Source organism: Rhipicephalus microplus, chromosome 6 (genome assembly GCF_043290135.1).
Source record: "Rhipicephalus microplus isolate Deutch F79 chromosome 6, USDA_Rmic, whole genome shotgun sequence".
Lineage (NCBI taxonomy): Eukaryota > Metazoa > Arthropoda > Arachnida > Ixodida > Ixodidae > Rhipicephalus > Rhipicephalus microplus.
In genome coordinates, this window is record NC_134705.1 from 101,902,190 (window position 1) to 101,919,717 (window position 17,528).

General features: G+C 46.1%; 1 protein-coding gene across 1 annotated transcript in view; it reads left to right on the forward strand.

Annotated features, from left to right (window-relative positions):
- The window catches only part of dysf (neuronal PAS domain protein dysfusion), a 160,513-nt gene that overhangs the window by 55,566 nt on the left and 87,419 nt on the right, over window positions 1–17,528 (forward strand). Inside the window, exon 2 of the mRNA XM_075866296.1 lies at window positions 5,103–5,287. Coding sequence (XP_075722411.1) covers window positions 5,103–5,287 — 185 coding nt within the window. The remainder of the gene's footprint in view (window positions 1–5,102; window positions 5,288–17,528) is intronic.

The following is a 17,528-nucleotide window of genomic DNA, read 5'->3' on the forward strand; positions in this document are numbered from 1 at the left end:
GGCAGGATTATTGCGCGCACAGCTCGCAAAACAGCGTGAACACCATGGTGTACGGGTTTCATTCTGCTTTCCATTCACGTGGTTCCTCTCTTCCGGTGGCTATCGGTTATTGTTTTGTTGATGGATTCTTCGGAGGGCATGGGGTGATTCGATCGTTTCCGCTTCATCACGCCCAGAACTGAATCGTGGCGCGTATATCATTCTTGTACGCCACGCGTACGGCCACTTCACGGTGGCTCTGCCGCAATTCGGTGACCGTAACCTTCGTGTACTCTGTCGAACCACTGATGTTCACAGTGTTTCCTCCGTGCAGTTTTGTTTCGGAATAGCGTAGCACCTTAATGCAGCCTGGTGCGGTGGTCTCTTCTTTTCACACTCCATCTGGCAGACCATGTTCCGACAACCCTGAATCCAGGAAAAAACATTTTTCGCTCTCAAATAAAAGTAATACAAAAAATGCAAGAACAAGACGATTCAGTGCGCACAGCGGACTATGCGCGTTGAAGCGCGTCTTCTTTTGGTTTCGGAAACGTTTACCGAGTCGTGCGCGACTGAAATGAATAAAAATAGCCGAAATGAAAGGATGAATAAGAACAAATCTGGAGTGAGGGACTTGCTCACGCGTTCGTGATCAGGGTGATGGTGGCATCAGTCTTCCTTGCCCTTTCTCCTCGATCTCGAGAAGTGTGGCTGTTTCTGCGTTGTCTCGTATGAGCGAGCTCAGAAAAAAAAAATATCTGCAGTCAAGGAAAATGCAGAGGACGACAAAGTGAAAAAGGGGGGGGGGGGTGGGGGACGAGGACAAGAAAAGAAGTGCGTAGTGGTAGATGTTCAGAGGCGAAGCGAGGAGCAGCGAATGCAGAACAAAACGATGCACCGCACTTTGTGTGGGTCGGCCTGTTCGCGGGTACGTGTCATCTACGCCACAAGATAGGCCCTTCCCCTTCTGCCTCGAACGGGCACGGCTGTTTGTGCTCTTGCTACCACACGTACGCGGCGCGGAGGCGCAACTGAGAACTCGCTTAACAGACGATCGTAGCAGCGAGGTGTCGTTGTTCACGACCAAGTGATAACGGTTGGCGAGTTCGTGCAGTACGCGCATTACGTGGGTCACGTGCGCGGCGTTACGTCGTCGCCGATCGTATTTTTTTGTCTTCTTTAGGATCTCTTTCGGTTTTCTCGTTTCTTTTGGGTCTCCAAGGCGGCGCAATCTTTTAAATTCATCGCTCGCTGGAGTACGGAGCAAGTTGTACTCCGAGATGATCTAGAAGCGAGGGGGGAAGTAGTAAGGGAACGACAAAAAAGAAACTTTGAGCATTTATGCTTTCCTTCCTACATTCACAAAAAGAAGGGAGATAGGTACAACGGAAGCGCGACGTCCATTTTGTAGCAGGTCGCTCGGGACGCCCCATTCTTTCATCGAGTTCGCGAGGCTTTTGCGGCATACGTCATACGTACTCCCATACACGCGCATCTACGCTTTGGCTGGTTCCGCTTCACGCTTGTTTTTTTTTATTTCATATTTATTATATTTTATTTGACATTCTGTCTGCCTTCTATGCGCCCAAGAAATAAAACGTAAGACGACAAAGGAATGGAGGCAATTCTGCCGGGTACAACCGGATGCTTCTCGTGGCGGCCGCATAGAGCGCGGTACTTTTCTGATCGGCATGATGTCACAGTACATTAGCTGTGAGAACACAGGCAATGGGGGTTTTGGGGTATCTCACACAACTAAATGCACATTTGGCACGATCGTGAGGACGTGGTTACGTGGCGTAGCGTTCGTGTAGTGGCAAAAATAATTGGCCAATCGAGAGATACTCTCATGTGGAAGGCGCGGCTGATGTTTCCGTCTCCACGTTCCAGAGAGTGATTTGTGAAAACTCCAAATTCTGAAGTACATAACAAGTTTTCATCGCATCTTTTAAACCGAGCAACTGCAACTACGCTGCATGTGTTTGAGGGGTTTAATAATCCTCGAAGCGAGGTTGTGAGTGGGACTTCCTACAAGAGCATGCACGTTTGGACATGAACGCCATTAAAAAAATATGAAAGAACAGAACTGGCATGAAAGACTATTGTCTGGTAAACTTTTGCGTTCACAATATGTTCATGTGGCACAGTATCGCATAAGTATATTTTACGGGGCACCCCAAATTTAACATATCAATATGTTGACTTTACGCGATATCACTGATAATCGTATAAGGGTTTTGCGATCCAGCACCTGCAAAAATATTATCATTACTGGTATCACTGATTATCATGTGTCGCAGTGCAGTTTAATTGCACGAATGCTAATTTTCCCACTTTTGTATATACACGAAATATTGCCACGTTCCTTTCCTCACGTTTTCTTATCGTCCAATAAACTGTATGTAATTGTCAGAGCAAACCGCGCCAGGTGTGTTCGAGAAACTTTGGAACTGTAGTACATCATTTCGTTAGGATAACGCCCACTTTGCGCACATTACAGATTATTCTGGAACCTACATCGCCGCTAGCGATAACGCTAAAATATCCGATGGCAAGTGAATAATAACCGACACGTCTCGCCGCTTATCAGGTAATGGCCGGCTGATAAATGTCACGGTCGTGACGTAGACGAAGGCAGCAGACTCGATGTTCAGATGGAACTGTTTATTCAGCCAAACTTGAGGCCAGAAAACTCAAGATCAGATCACAGCAACACACGGTAGCTGATAGCGGCGAGGAGAGCGTCGGCCGGCGATCAACTGACAAGCGGTGAGGCGTGTCGGCATTATACGCTTGCCATCAAATATTCTAGCGTTATCGCTAGCGGTGACGTAGGTTCCAGAATAATCTGGAATGTTCGTAAATGTTCGCGGAGTGGGCGTTATCTTAACGAAACGATCTACCGCAGTCCCAAAGCTTCTCAAACACTGCTGGTGCGGTTTGCGCTGAGGATTTACGTGTATTTTAACAGGGTGATAACAAAGCCTGAGGAAAGATTGTGGAAACATATATGCGGAGATAAAGATGTTGTTCATCAACTGCACAAGTTGGATAAGAATATATAGCTTAGCATCGTGCTTTAAGTGATCCTGTGCAATATTAGTGTACTGACCGTGGTTAAGTGATTATAACAGCGCACAGTATATCATACGTCTATACAAATAAGATGAACATAAACATAATCGTTACAAGTAGACACGTCTACCAGTATGGAGCCACAGTTACAGCGTTGTGCCTGGTAGTGTTGGACAGGGGTGTTCTTTTGTTTGTTCGTTACAAAAATTATGGCAGCACAAGCTTCCCATTTATCATGTGCGCTCCAAAAATAAGGCCATCTTGTTTGTACCTCATCATTACCAAAGGCCCTAAGCGCATCGCCTCAACAGAGCAGGCTAAGCGACACAACACTCAATCAACGTCAGTCCGAGGTTAAAGGTATTTTTTTTCTCTAGCGAGAGCCGCAATACGAGGCTGGTTGATTAAACACATTGCACCTCTATTTTGGGGCGTTATAATTGCAAGTAAACGAAAGTAACGAGGCAAGCAATCAGTTTTCTAACTAAGTGACGCCCATAACATTACATCAAAGTAGGCATATGCAGCGCGTTTCATCTGATCTAAGCACATTTTCCTTATTGTTACTTTCGCAGAAATACTGTGCCGCCATAGAAGAATAACCTCCATCCTGCTGACTGCGTGCCAGAAAAAGAACTATCACCTTAATGGTTAAACCTGACAGATTTTATCCCTTATGAGGCTCTAACATAAGGAGATCACACTGCGAGATCACTATTTTACTAAACAAGAAGGAAAATCTGGGATAGTTTGTAATAGTTCATTTTCGATATCTCACAGTGCAAGAAGGATTCAGACGAAGTACAGCGCTCGTGTTGTCTTGTACTTTGTCTGCGTCCTTCTCTCACGGCAAGTTATTGAAAATGAACAATTTTACTTACTTCTCAAACTTTTTCTCATACGCGAAGACTTTAATATACACCGTGATTCCAGCCAGTGAACACCAGCATGAGAATCGAAAACCTCAAAGACATGACGAATGCCGAAATCCGCACAAGGTTGGTTGACTATGCAAGGGTTGAAGTGGTAATAGACCTCACTCCGAACTGCAGTGTTGAGTTATTCCACGCCTCTTGTCTCTTCAAGAATTGTCTTTCAGCTTTCAGACAAGGTGTGACTGTACCCCAGCCTTTATTAAAAAACATTTAGTCGTAATGACCCTGTTTCAGCGTGCATTAAAAACAGCAATCTACCAGCAGAAATATTCCCTGATGTCCTGCACTGTGAGAGCATCTGTAGACGTCTTTTGCAAATACCCGAACTGAATAATATCCGCAATAGGGTCACTTGAGCTTCCAGCTTCCACAGCGATAAATCCTGTGTCCATGTAATGGTCTCTTTTTATTGCTAACGTTTCTTCGTGGTCGTCATTTGGGGTGTTTTGCATTCAAGGTTCACAGTTGACTTTGCCTACAAGAAACCTCGCGCAGCAGGAAATGACAGGGATTTTCTTGCAGTGCTTCAAGTTTCAAATGAACGTATGATGCTCGTTCTTTCGGTTTCTTTTGCTCCTTCTCAGAGACTTGCTCACCACTGACTTAAGTTCCGCAAGACGTGCACGTGCTCGCGCTGATGTTTCGACAAATTTCCTAGCCTTCCTCAAATCTAGAACTTGTCTTACTCCAAGCTTGTTGCAACGTCAGCTTGAGCTCATACCCCTGTTTACGCATTTTTTTTTCACCACAAGCTTCCATCAGTACCTTCCGGCCATTTTTTCGATCACAAACTGAGTTGCAATGCTCAATTTTGTGTATAGCGAGTGACTAAAGGCTCGTACGTCAGCTTGTTATCTAAAAAGATTAACTCTAACCACTTAAGCTTGTGGGGTGTTGCGTGATAAGGTTTCTCAAAGAACAGCGCAGGAAAACGGAGACAAAGCTGAGGCACAAATAGACCACACACCACGTGGGATGAGCTGTTCGTGTCTGCCTTCTCTTCGTTTTTGTTGCTTCAGCGAACTGTTTCCCTAATTAAAATTAACTTTATAGATTGGTACGCCACCTAACCGCGCATTGGGGACGTCGTCCTCCACCTTCTCTCTGGTGCAGCAGCTTCGAAGCGAACAAGTCCACGAAGGGCGCTTCGAAGCTCCGTCGGGACCTGATCAACGCCGAGATCTCGAACCTGCGGGACCTGCTGCCGCTGCCGTCGTCGACGCGGCAGAGGTTGTCGCAGTTGCAACTCATGGCGCTGGTGTGCGTGTACGTGCGAAAGGCAAACTACTTCCAACACAGTAAGTCAACCCCACGTTTCTATTATGCGTATGCCAGTCGGTGTAACTTGAGCAGTCGCGCAGCTGCGCACGTCACGGCTCTTTCTGAGTGCTTCGTAAACTTTCGCTTCGCTAATAATAAGCCCTGGTGTTGAGAGAGAGAGGCGGAGAACAGAGGCAGATCTTGTGGTTATACACTTAACTTTGTGTACGCGCATACACATCATGCTGAGACTATTTTGTACCGACATTGAGAATAAGACATCTTGCAGTGGTGTACTATAGAGTACGCTTTTGTAAATTGTAAGTGTCGTATGGGTAGTAATGCGCGAAGACTGCAAAAAGGAAGCCAATTGGTGCTTTAGTGAGGAAGGGAGTAACAGAGAAGCAGCAGAAGAAACTTAGCCATTCGAGTTCTTCGCTAGCTTTGCAGTCACGCTGAAGGATGGGAGGCAAAAAAGTCCTCGAAGAGGCAATGTCCTCCCATCGAACTTTTCGTCAAGTAACAATCGTAAAGAATGTTTCCGCGTTGATGACAAAAGGTTTTTGACTTTGAACGTTGCCTCAATGGACATTTTCTGTTGAAGAATTTTTTTCTTCTTGTTCTTGGAAGCCTATATTTTGTCCTGAACGTCTGTCGCACTTTGACCGTAAGGTAAGGGCATATTGCATGTGATAGCAAAAGAAGTTTGACTTGATCACGCGAATTTCAGTTGGTGATACAGCGGAGATGGCTGAATGACTATATATGATTGATATCTGCGGACTGCCTCTCCAATTTCAGGCACCCGTGGCCTCAAAGTGTGCACAGCAGCTTGTTTTCTTTTATTGCTTTGTCATTGAAATTGAAAAAGTCAATCACAAAAAAAAACGTTTTTTAAGATGTGGGGACAAAAATACTTTCTTATTCAAGTCATGGAATTGTAACATTAAACCATTTCTTCAAAAAGTTCAATGCATTATAACTTGACCTGCCACGCAGCTAACGTGCCTTAATGCGCAATGAACCTCCAAAAGATGAAACGTGAATTTCGGTTAGCTATTGGCTATGGCCTAAAGAAACGGTAGCAGCATAGTCCCATTCAGAAAGGGAATTTCAATCGTCTTATGTAAAAAGCTCCGCGTTGCCGGCTGCTGCACCGCGAGCATGACCAGAAGTATTGATTTGATAAATACCTCGCGGACAGAAAGATGTTTAGTGTCAATCTTCACCGCATTATGTGATTACAGCAGTGGCCAAATGCACACTTGTAGTGATAGAATGCTGGGTAAGGGTCAAACTAACTCTGATTTCATTGTTGATGATTAATTGAATACGGTCTAAATTATGAAGTAACACAAACACTATACGCGCCGAACTGTGCCACAACTTTAGTGCGTCACCTGCGGCGCCAAGCAGCCCCCCTGTATGCACGTGCGGCTGCCTGGACGTATTTGCACGCAACGCGCCTCGAAGTTCCTCGAAGTGGAGTCTCCCCACAGCTGCTGCGTGGGACTCTGGAGCCGGGCTGCAGCCGCGGTCGACAGCGTAAACTGGATTTGAGTTATGTGTTTGTGCGCCAGCGAACGAGGGACGAAGCAAAAAGGGAAAAAAAATACTCGACGTATACGCTCAATGTGACCGTGTGAAAAGGCGGCTTGCTTGTGTGTTTTCTATATTTTCGTGCAGTCATGTGCCAGACTGCGGCCGCCATGATGGTTCTCTTGGACAGTAGGAAAATCTACCTGCGATACCTTGCTACAGTGCAGGTCGAGGCACGTCTCCTCAATGATCTTTTCTCTCTTTCAGTGGGGTTAACACTAGAGATTTTCAGCTTTTTGCGTAACTTTATTTTGCCTGTCTGCTGCATCACGCTTCAGTTTGGTAAACTTTCAATCGCAATTCGCGTGCTCTGCCTTCCTCAGACACAGTAAATATATGCTAAGCATATAAGCAGTGCGATAGAGCGAAAATTCTGCAAAAAAGCATTTCTTAACTTTTGAAACAAGTATATCGCATTTATTTATTTGTAATAATTGAACAATACTTCTAACCTTAAGCGCCATCACACGAGAAAGCTTACGGAATGTACACACGACGAAAGCGTCTAAAGGACCCAGCAGAAAAAAATAGCTTTCAATTTATAGGTGATACACTAATCTTTGAAATAAACACTCAACCTGAATTAGGCATTTAGTTTCACCCATTTGCGAAAACAAATGTTTGTAGCAGGACATCCGATCTTGTATACCAGGGCACTGAATGAGAATGAATGTTAGCTGTACTCTCGGGCGCTGCTCTCGCTACGCAGAGCCGTTAGAGAAGTTTCGCTCGCCAAAAAGAACAGCTGCTCGTCCTACCCGTACACTTGACTGCAAGAATCGCCCCAGCTGCTAAGGTGGCAGCTTTTCAAAACAACTTTCTGAACACAAACGCAGACCTCCGTGCAAGCAAGTGGCGGAGCAGTGTATGTACATAAGTCTCTATATCACGTGGGGCTGAATAAAAAAAACATTGAGTAGTAAACTTCACTGGTGTCAGGGTGTCCTCCAGAGAACTTGTCTCAAGTAACTCCAGGTACATTTGCCGATCTGACTGAAAAAGATCCTCCTGTACAAAAAAGATAACTCCAGTCACATTCCCTTTTATACCGGTTCTAATCTTTCGAAGCCTTCGTTCTGCCCTGAAATACTGCTTTCATAGCATGCGATAATGTTACAGGATGCGATAAGGTTCTTTGCGATGATTTTCACAAGACTGAAAAATACAAAATTTACCTGTCTAAAAAATATTTATTTAGGTTTGCGTACCAGGACTCCGTATTTATTGCGTATACTTCTGAAGTTCATCAATTTGAACATGTTGTCTGTGCGTGTGCTGATAAGAGTCAATATATGCATCTATTTTCCCGAATTATTCAGTTGTTAGTGGCACCCTGCCCGTGCCCTCTCTTGTAGTTGCGTTCTTTTGGGCCTTAAAATCAGTTACGAAATTATTGCGACGTTAGCCACATAAGCAGTACGCAAACATAAGTGTCATGACTTTTATGAAGTCTCGATATCACATAAATCTTTCTGATAACAAGAGTTGACCTAAGTGCAATAAATTTACATTAGGACTTGCAGCCCTCATGCTATCGCGCTAGAAAATCGTCATATCATACATTTTGAGCGAAGTGACATCCGTGAGGCCCATTACGACCTTTTATGTATTTAAGCCCGTGGCCTTGCAACTTCCTTTCTGCAAATATTGCCACAGAGTCATTTAGCACGGGCGTTATGGTACGCGCTGTCAAGAATACGTAGTGACTAAAACAGCCAACACCCCGAAATATGAAGTGGAGCTTAACAGACCATTCATCCACACTGTGCCAACGCTGCCACATTTAAGGCCACCTATTAATCAGCCACAGCCGCACAGCTTGTTCCCGGCCCCTTTACTGACTGATGTGATTGAGGTGATCAGGCTTTCAAAGTCCCTGAAAGTTGGACTTAGAGGCGCAATTACGTATGAGCACCAAGGTTGACAGTGACGCATCGCTTTCGCCACAAACAAGGTCTTTGTTTTTGCCTATTCATCTTCTTTTCCCACTTCCTCTTCCCTAATAACTACTTTCCAACGAGACACAAGTTGAGAAGATGGGGGCTTCAAGAGACGAAAAATTTCTTTCCGGGGTCTGTCACCAGCGCGAAAATTTCGACTAGATTAGAGGCTCAGGCTAGAGTGTTCATGCTTACAATAGAGAAAAAAATAAAAGTAGTGAAAAACAAAGATAGTAGAACTGCGAAAATATTTGAAGCTGCGGAAACGGAATGTATCAAGACTATAGCTGTATGAAAATGCAATATTTGACGCTCTGACAAAAAAGTCATCCATTTTATAAGCCACAGGTGATTCGTTCAGTACGTGTTTTTTGCGCGCAGTGGTGAGGCATGTTGACGAGAGATAGTCACAACAATCTTAAGAGTTTATTAAAACGTTTTTGTCTTTGTGTTTTGTTGTGCCGTGATATATACGCGTCCGCATGTCGAAAAATGAAAATGAGTAGTAAGTCAGCGCTCTTGATAGGCCTTCTTTGTTTTGTGCCCTGTCAGGATTTTGTGCCGTTTTTTTTCTTTCACTGTTATAAAAAGTGGCATCTGCATCTTGAAGGCATCAGCTGCTTACATCAGCGTCTGTATGGGCATCCTCCGCAAACTCTGCCACAACACATAAGTGCGGAAGAGGGTAGTTGCAACCTGGAGGGAGCCGAGCCCACCTGTCAGACCACTTGTTCTAGCGACTCCTGTTGGAGCCTCTTCTTCAATTTTAATCTTTCTGACGTTTTTCTGATATATTTCTGTAATATGAAAGGCATCTAATTTTTATCTTGTTGCTCGACTGCTTCCTGAGAAACAACACTGTTTGTTATCTGCTACTATGGTTCCCATACTATGCCTTGATTGAGCCAGGTGGATTCAGTGTCGTATTCACATTCCTAAGCCCCACGGCAGCTGCCATAGAACACCTGTTGCCAAGCAGAGCACGGACAACTGGTACAGGCCATAACGGCCGCACGCCTGCTTCACAATCAACCTACTTTTTCGGCGTAGATACAGAACAATGTGAAAGGTCCGGCGAAGCCCAGTGCTACGGCGACGGCGGCCGCGCACATTACGCTATGTAAGCCCCCTCCTCAAGACAAGCCAACCGTCGGCGTTCACGGACGCCTCTCGTAGTGCAGTCGAGGTGTGCGCGCGTTTCTCGTTGGCAACTTGTGATTGATGACGCAGTTTGCCTTCGTTTTGTCAGCACTACGGCTGCAATGCCAGCACACTGACGACGAAAGAAAGAAAATAGATCACGAGTGCGCATGTGATGAGGAAACCGTGGGAACCGGTGGGAGGCAACGTTTTCCTCCCTGGGCGTGTGTGTTATGAGCGTGCGCAGTTAGTATATGCAGCTATAGGCTGGCATCGGCCGACGATTGGTTGTAATCGCCACCGGTAGGTCGGCTCTTTTATTTGTTTTGCCTTTTTCGGGGTTGCATTCTCTGCCTTAGGCAGTACAAACGCATAAACGGTGTGAGCGGGGTAGAGCCATTTCCATTCGCCCAGAAGCTGCTGTCATTAGCTTTGCCTGGTAGCTAGTGCGTGCATATGTTCCTATCACTTGCTTTCTTTGTTCTGCTATACCATGTCTACTGCGGGCAAAAGAAATTCACTTGCTACGAGCAGATTACCGGCTGCTACGGGGGAACGCGACCCCTAGGGCGTGAGACACACTCAATACGCGATCCAGTTTGGCCGACCATTCCCTTAGATGTATCGTTGCTGAGCATCTGATTACCTGCTTTAACAAACTGTTTACGCAAGCGTTCAGAAGCAGCTATGCATACAAAGCGGTGTTTAGTGAGACGAATTGCCCATGCCAATATAGGGACGATACTTATATAGTTCCAATTCTGGCATTATGCAGCCGAAGTAAAGTGTGTTCTTATATTGTTATGCAGAGAATCGGTAACGTGATGCAGCCGTTTCAGCAGAGATAGAAATGACTGTGACTGTGAGTGACAGTGAAACAACAGTGAGGGATACAAGATTGACCTATATGGAAATGTCAGACTAGGTGCGACACCTTTAGGCATGTGTCACAGTCGCAGTCTACCAGGGAGCATAGTACGTGGGCTGTAATGCGCGAGCCATCAACCCGTGCTCAGCCCACTCACGCTCGGGAGACTTGAAAAGTCTGCCGACGACATGTGCATGTGTATGTTTCGGTTCGGCTTAACCAGTTTAACTATATTACTACAAAGTATAAATATTCACGAGTTCTTTACGCTTAAATGTAGCCCACGTAACAGCCCTTACTTAACTTCTATTTTCATTGAGTCATTCCTGTAAAATGCTGAAGCCAACTCTATATGTATACGGTTGTGTGGCAGTTTGGAACCGCTCGTACTTCAATCCACTAACCATGGTTATGTCCAAGCGTGCAATCTTGGGTATATTCATAGTATTCGATTGCCCGAGTTAACACACATACACCATCCAGTCAATGTCAACAAAGTTAAGGTACTTTGCAGGTGCAGAAAAACGAGAGAGAAAAGTTAGTCCCTCCGCAGATTCAGTACCGCCTATGTGTTCGTACAACGTAATTTTTTTTTCTAGTACTTGTTACCATTCTTGAATATCAGGCCAGGTTTCCATCTTGAACGGTATGGGAAAGCAATAAAGTATGCCCTCACGTCTTTTTCAATGCTGGCAATGAAGTGCTCCTCACAGATCGTTAACCCTGAAGAAACAATGGGCCATGTCGCGCAGTTGATCTCCTCCGGGCTGCATTTGATTCTTTCCTCTTTTTTTTAGTCCTCGTGTGATCTCAGCGGCTCATAAAACTGCTTCGAGTCCTTTGAAGCACTGGACGAACTTTCGGCAAAGAACAAAACCTTAACGTGGTACTGTATCACCCAGGCATCCAAAGTATACAAGAAAAGGAGTCTTAGCTCTCTCACACACACAAAAAAAGATGTATAGCTTCCTAACGACAAAGCCGAATTCCTGGGGAGAGAAACACATCGCGGAATAAAGCTATTGCCATATTGTTCGCTGTCTATGAACAAACAAAGCAAAATGATTCGAAACGAAACGCAAGTAAAACATGCTCTGCAAGCAGCCAAAAAATAACTTTGAAAAGGGGTGAGAGTCAAACAAAGACACACGAAAGAGGCAATCGTAAAAAAAAAAACTTGACTACCAAAGATAGCCGTGCAAGCTGAGACACATTGCAACCTGAGGCAGCGGACAAAAAATGAGGAGCACCAGAGAACGACAAAATACAAGCACGAAAAATAAAAAGAATGGAAGCAGTCAGATGCTGGATTCGGCAAAAGAATGGTCCGCCGCATTCCATGGGAGGTCCTGCGAAAGATCGCCCCCCCCCCCCATTTCCCCCTTCTGCCGAGGCGTTAATACGAAGCGCTTTTTCTTCTCACACCTTTCCACAGAGAGCAGCGCCCCCGGGGACAACAATGGCGGACGTCGGCGTCGGAGGCGTTAGATTGCGTACGACCGCGCCGACGCGCGTAGCAGACGACTTTCCATCCGATCGTTAGGCCTAAGGAGGGTGCGAGGAACCGCTCGCTTCTTCTCCCTTAATGGTCTCTCCCGCGTGTCGTCGACTGCAACATCAAGAGGGGGAGATGAAGTCGTGGGGGTCTGCAGCGTCAAGCGTTGGGTGCCGTTCCTGTGCGGCTCCTTCCATACATCACACGCGTAGATACGTCGCGTATATTCGCGTTTTCGCTTCGCAATGAACCTGTACGTCCGTCTGGCTCTCTAAGGTGGTGGTGATGTTGAAGACGCAGCGAAACGGCGTCGACTGGGCGGAGAGATATGCGTACTTACGCGAATATGTCACTGAGAAAAAATAAGAAAAGTGCATAACGACGACCCCTCTCCCTCCTTTCGCGTGGTTTCATCACAAGCATTACAGAGCTACGCTCAGCGACGCCGCAGTGAAACCATCGGTGGCGAACGCAGGCGTACAGAAAAGTGGAGAATGAAGTCCTACATTTTTTTTGTCGCATGGCTGTGGTGACACAATTTTCTTGGAGTTTTGCGTCCATACTTGTCGCTCAACATGGGCAGCGCGAAGTATTATATATATCTGTCAGAAGGTGGTCAGCACCGAAACCATGCTGATAAATCTGCACCGCTGTGCTCCATGGACAGTTATGAGGTCATCGTTAAGAGACGGACGAAGTCCTGTAGCATACAAACATTCTGCTGCACATGCACTCGAGAGGCAGTTTTCATTTAGCAGTTACCAAATTAATCGCCCGCTTGCCCATAAATTTGTCCTCATGGGTTTCCGGGTGGTCTTGCAGCAGTGTCTAAATTTCGTCTCCTGGGAACCGTTTTTTTGAGCTATGTCGATTATTCGTCACGTTTCCTGCGCGTGTAGCTCCAAAGATGCACGGGTGTCACGTAGATGATCTTTCTCTTCACTCATAGGACCTCAAAGATTCTTTTTAATGTTTTTTTTAGCAACTAGCTGAAGAGCAAGCCATTCTGCAAGTAATGTTTATTCATCTGTTATCACACCAATGTTGACGAACCCTTTGTCGCTGGCACGTCTTCCCCTGCTTTTATGTTTCCTTCTCTTCAAAGCATACATCTAACGATTCTCGTTCCAATTTCAACTTTATTCTGAAAGTTCGTTGTCCCAGCTGTTGATCTTCATGCAGGACCTCCTGCAAGTGACCGCTTTCCTCTTTTTTTTCTTCGCATTTTTCCTTAGGGTGAACGTTTCTTTGCTGCTTGTTTCTTTTTCGTTTTTGCGCTGGAATCTACCATGAAGCCACTGTGTGCTACCCCTGGGGCCCCTCATATTGTAGCTGGAGTTCCTTCTCTTTCTTGTTCTCCTGTCTTTGTTTCTTTTCTGCCTGGCCTTTCGCAACGCGTTCCTCTAATTCTCGTCGCATATTTCTGCGCTCCACTTTCAAAAGGTGCTTCCGCGAGACACCGCTCAAGCTGTGGGCAGCGAAGAAAAATACAAAATTTGCGAGAGCAGTTCGTGGCTGGCAAACGCGTTTGCGGTAGCCTCATTTGGTCTTGCGGCAAACACCACCACGAACTGGCATTTCTCGCTTTCCTTGCACCTTCATATTTATTAATTTCTTGCTTATTCGGCATTTTCATTGGCAGCTACAGCAGGAAAAGTGTTTGAGCAATCGCTGAGTGGGTGATATTTATGTTACTTGGTGTTTTCGCCCCATCTAGCGTTCTCGTGGTAGATAGAAGCGGGAAATAGTGATCGTTGTGCACACCTCCATGCCGTCTGTGCACGTACTAACCCGCTTCTGAAACGAGTACACGCTGTTATGGTGATGGAGTTCACATTTAAATAGTGCAGCATATGAAACATGTGCAGTTAGGTGCTGTTTACGCATTGATACGCTGAGATTTGACGTGTTCAATATTTCCACACCCTTCCGCGTCCACACAAAGCAATGTATTATTCATTCATTCAACAATAAACTACCCTCCTCACCCCACCCCCCCCAAAAAAAACTATTTTGCTCTTCGGGAAACGACCAGCCCAGAAAAATAAATATATTTACTCTGGCAGTGAGCAGCCACGGTACCAAAACCATGCATTATAAAGCCTATGTAAGTACATACTTAGAGAGAAAGCATAGTTTGCCCTTGTAAACAGGGGGCATGCAATCCGTGAGTGACCTCTATAAATATGAATGCACACTGTTTTCACAAAAAAATTTGGCCGAACTGCTAAAAAAATTCAGCAACACTCCATTTGCAGGCTCCGATCTCTACATCTGATTCGCATTACGGAATAGTTATTTGCATTCACGTCTTGCCTGAACTGGTCAATCCTGGTTTTCATGCACTACTTTACAAACAAACAAACAAAGAGGTGAACCAGCGATGACCACAGGCGTTGTCTCGACCATTCAACATCCGGCCTGACGTCTGTGTCCCAGCACGCACTGCGTAATACATTCACGCCGCCGATAAAGAACGAGCGAGTCGCGAATTGTCATGTTTTCTCTTAGGAGTATTAAAAGGCCACCACTTACGAGCTACGATTGTGTATGCACGCCACGCGCAGTGCCCCGGCACTGTAAGCAGGACCACTCTCACCCCTACCCCTTCCAGCCCCGCTAAACCTACAGCACCCCACCCTCCCCCCAATCGCTGTTTTTACTCCTGAGCTACGATCGCGGGCCATAGGACGGGTGAATAATGGAGAACGCGTTTTTCCCTCGACGACGCTAATCCTCACAGTCAGTGGTCGTCGCTGGATGGGGCTGCTTTCCATCTCCTAGATGGAGCACGTGGGCACGCAGGAGTGGATACACTGGCGCGCGCGCGCGAGTGCCAGATTAGAGGCTCTGCTCTTTTCTTTAGCTGCAGCTTGGCGCCTGCTGAACCCAATAAAAAAGTCCGAAATAGAGAGGGCCAACTCGGAAAAAAAAAGAAAGCCGCAGGTAATATAAAGTAAGCCCCAGCATGTACGGTGCGCGCACAGGCGAATACGCCGACGCGCGTTTCGCGGCTCTTTGCTACAGTCGCTAAATAAACGCAATAAATAAAGGGTTACAAGGGGATAAGAAACGATAAGGAAAGGCCGAAAATCTATATCCCGGATGAGAAGACGCAACGCAAATTTTGGAATGTGGAAGAATTAGAGGAAACGTCTTGACGACATCCCATGCCATGCTACAGCATGAGTTTCGGCAGTAAGACCCCTAGTGAACCAAACGATGCGAGCATATGGGTAAAACTCACTGCCTTCGATCGTTCATTCAACGCCCACCCTGTTTCAAGGGAGGAAATCGAAAAGAAAAACCACAGTATGATTCGAGTTAAAGCGCTGTTTAAAGTACGCCGCAAATAATTCTACGTGTAGTAAAGTTTCCCCACTGCCTTCTTTCATTTTTGACACCCTCTTTTTTTTTTAAAAAAAAAGCGCTAACAATTTATTTAGGTGAGCCATGGGATAGTGCATTAGAATTTTTTTGAAAGCGCGCCGCGCATCGCAAGTTTTCACGACGAAGCACTAAAATGGCTACGCAAGAACCCAGTGGGCGAGGGTAGTGCGCGGCAGGCGGTGGAAAGAGAAGCGAGTGCTTCGCTGTCGCGCGCCGTACTCTCGTGCGAAGTCAGTCGGGTGCTTAATCGGCCGTCTCCCTCCCCTCAATCGGCTCGCGTCCGCCCGTAATTTGTCGTCCTGACGAACGACCTAGCCCTCCACAAGACGCGCGTGCTCGCTGAATACAGCACGCGCCGCTTGCTTTGGCAGCTGCCGCACGCCGTCTTTAGAATCCATCGGCTCCCTGTGCCTGTGGGCGGGAGACTCTTCCCTTGTCGTATTTGCCTGCACGATAGAACGGCTCGCCGAGCTACGTGCAGTGCGTATCCGCTTGGGCGAATCCACTGCGCGCCGCGTGGTGTCGGTGTGTTTTGCCGGAGTTCGCGCGAGTGTGCTGCTTGAAGTTTGCCGGTTTCACGCGGCTTTCTGAATTGCTCTGGTGTCTGATGGGGCTCCTTCTAAGATCGTTGAGCAGGGCTATTCATGTACCGTGTTTTGCAAAGTTGGCTGTGATGAGCTTGGGCACTGAAAGTATGAAAAGCTCAATGGTACACTTCATGCTTTCGTTTCGCGTTCCCTCTATCAGTGATTTCTGTCGACGATATTAGGAGAACGAACATACTTCCACGTACCAGTGGCATCGACACGAAGGGGAGGACGACAAAGGCAATAGACTGGCGCGAGCTGGTAAATATTATTGGCGCTGCTTGTTGAAAATATATTTGTGTCTACTTCTTCAAGTGTGTACCCTTCCCGTAACAATGTAATGCTTCAAACGAATTGGAATGACAATCAGAACTTGTAACACAACAAGGGAGATATAAGTGGATCAAAATAGGAAATATTGTCATGCTGAGCCTTGTTGACTGCACTGTATTAGTGACAAAGATATGAAGAGGAGCCAAATGACTCGTGAGAACATTCTACTTACATAGAAACGAAAGCATTCATCGTTCATTACGAAACTTCTACGTTACTGTCATTCACGTCTGGCCGCAGCGTTTGCCTCGTCACCAGAGAAATTTAGAGCAGAAGGACCGAATGCAAGCACTGGCTTGAAGCTCAGGTTTTTTTTATATGTTTCTCTTACTAGAACCAATGAAGGCTATGGTAACCACGCTTGCGCATTTTATTACGAGGCTTAGGTTTGAATTCACAAATAATGCTAGGGACGAGTTCACCCAAACTAGGTAGTGCTCTGAGAGGAACGTGACGTGCATATATCCATTGGTTTTCTTTTAACTTCAAAGTCTGATATTTTCGATTTCACACCAAGCGCTCTAAACCTATTGAGTAGCTTCCCTTCGCTGCTATTAACGCAGTCTAGAGAGTCGAGCTGGGTACACAACTTCCACCTTCGGTGACTATCGGGCTGTAGTCTCACTTAATGAAGGTTTGTTATCGCGCATATGGAGACCACGGAGATAGAGACGTGGCATTTCCAGAAATCAGCTGTTTCTGCGAGTGAGAGAAAACATCGCCGATTCTCTCCTCGAATTTTGCGCACTCTATGCACAAACCACTGCGAATAAAAAATATATATGGCTTTTCAGCGTAAGGGTGGAGGATTTTGGACGACGAACGGTGGGCGGTGTATCCAGCTCCCAGAGAAGAACGCTTTCATTGTGGACAAGAGGCCGTCTCGCTTCTGTTCTGGCCGGTGTCTCTTTCATCCGGGCGTGGCGG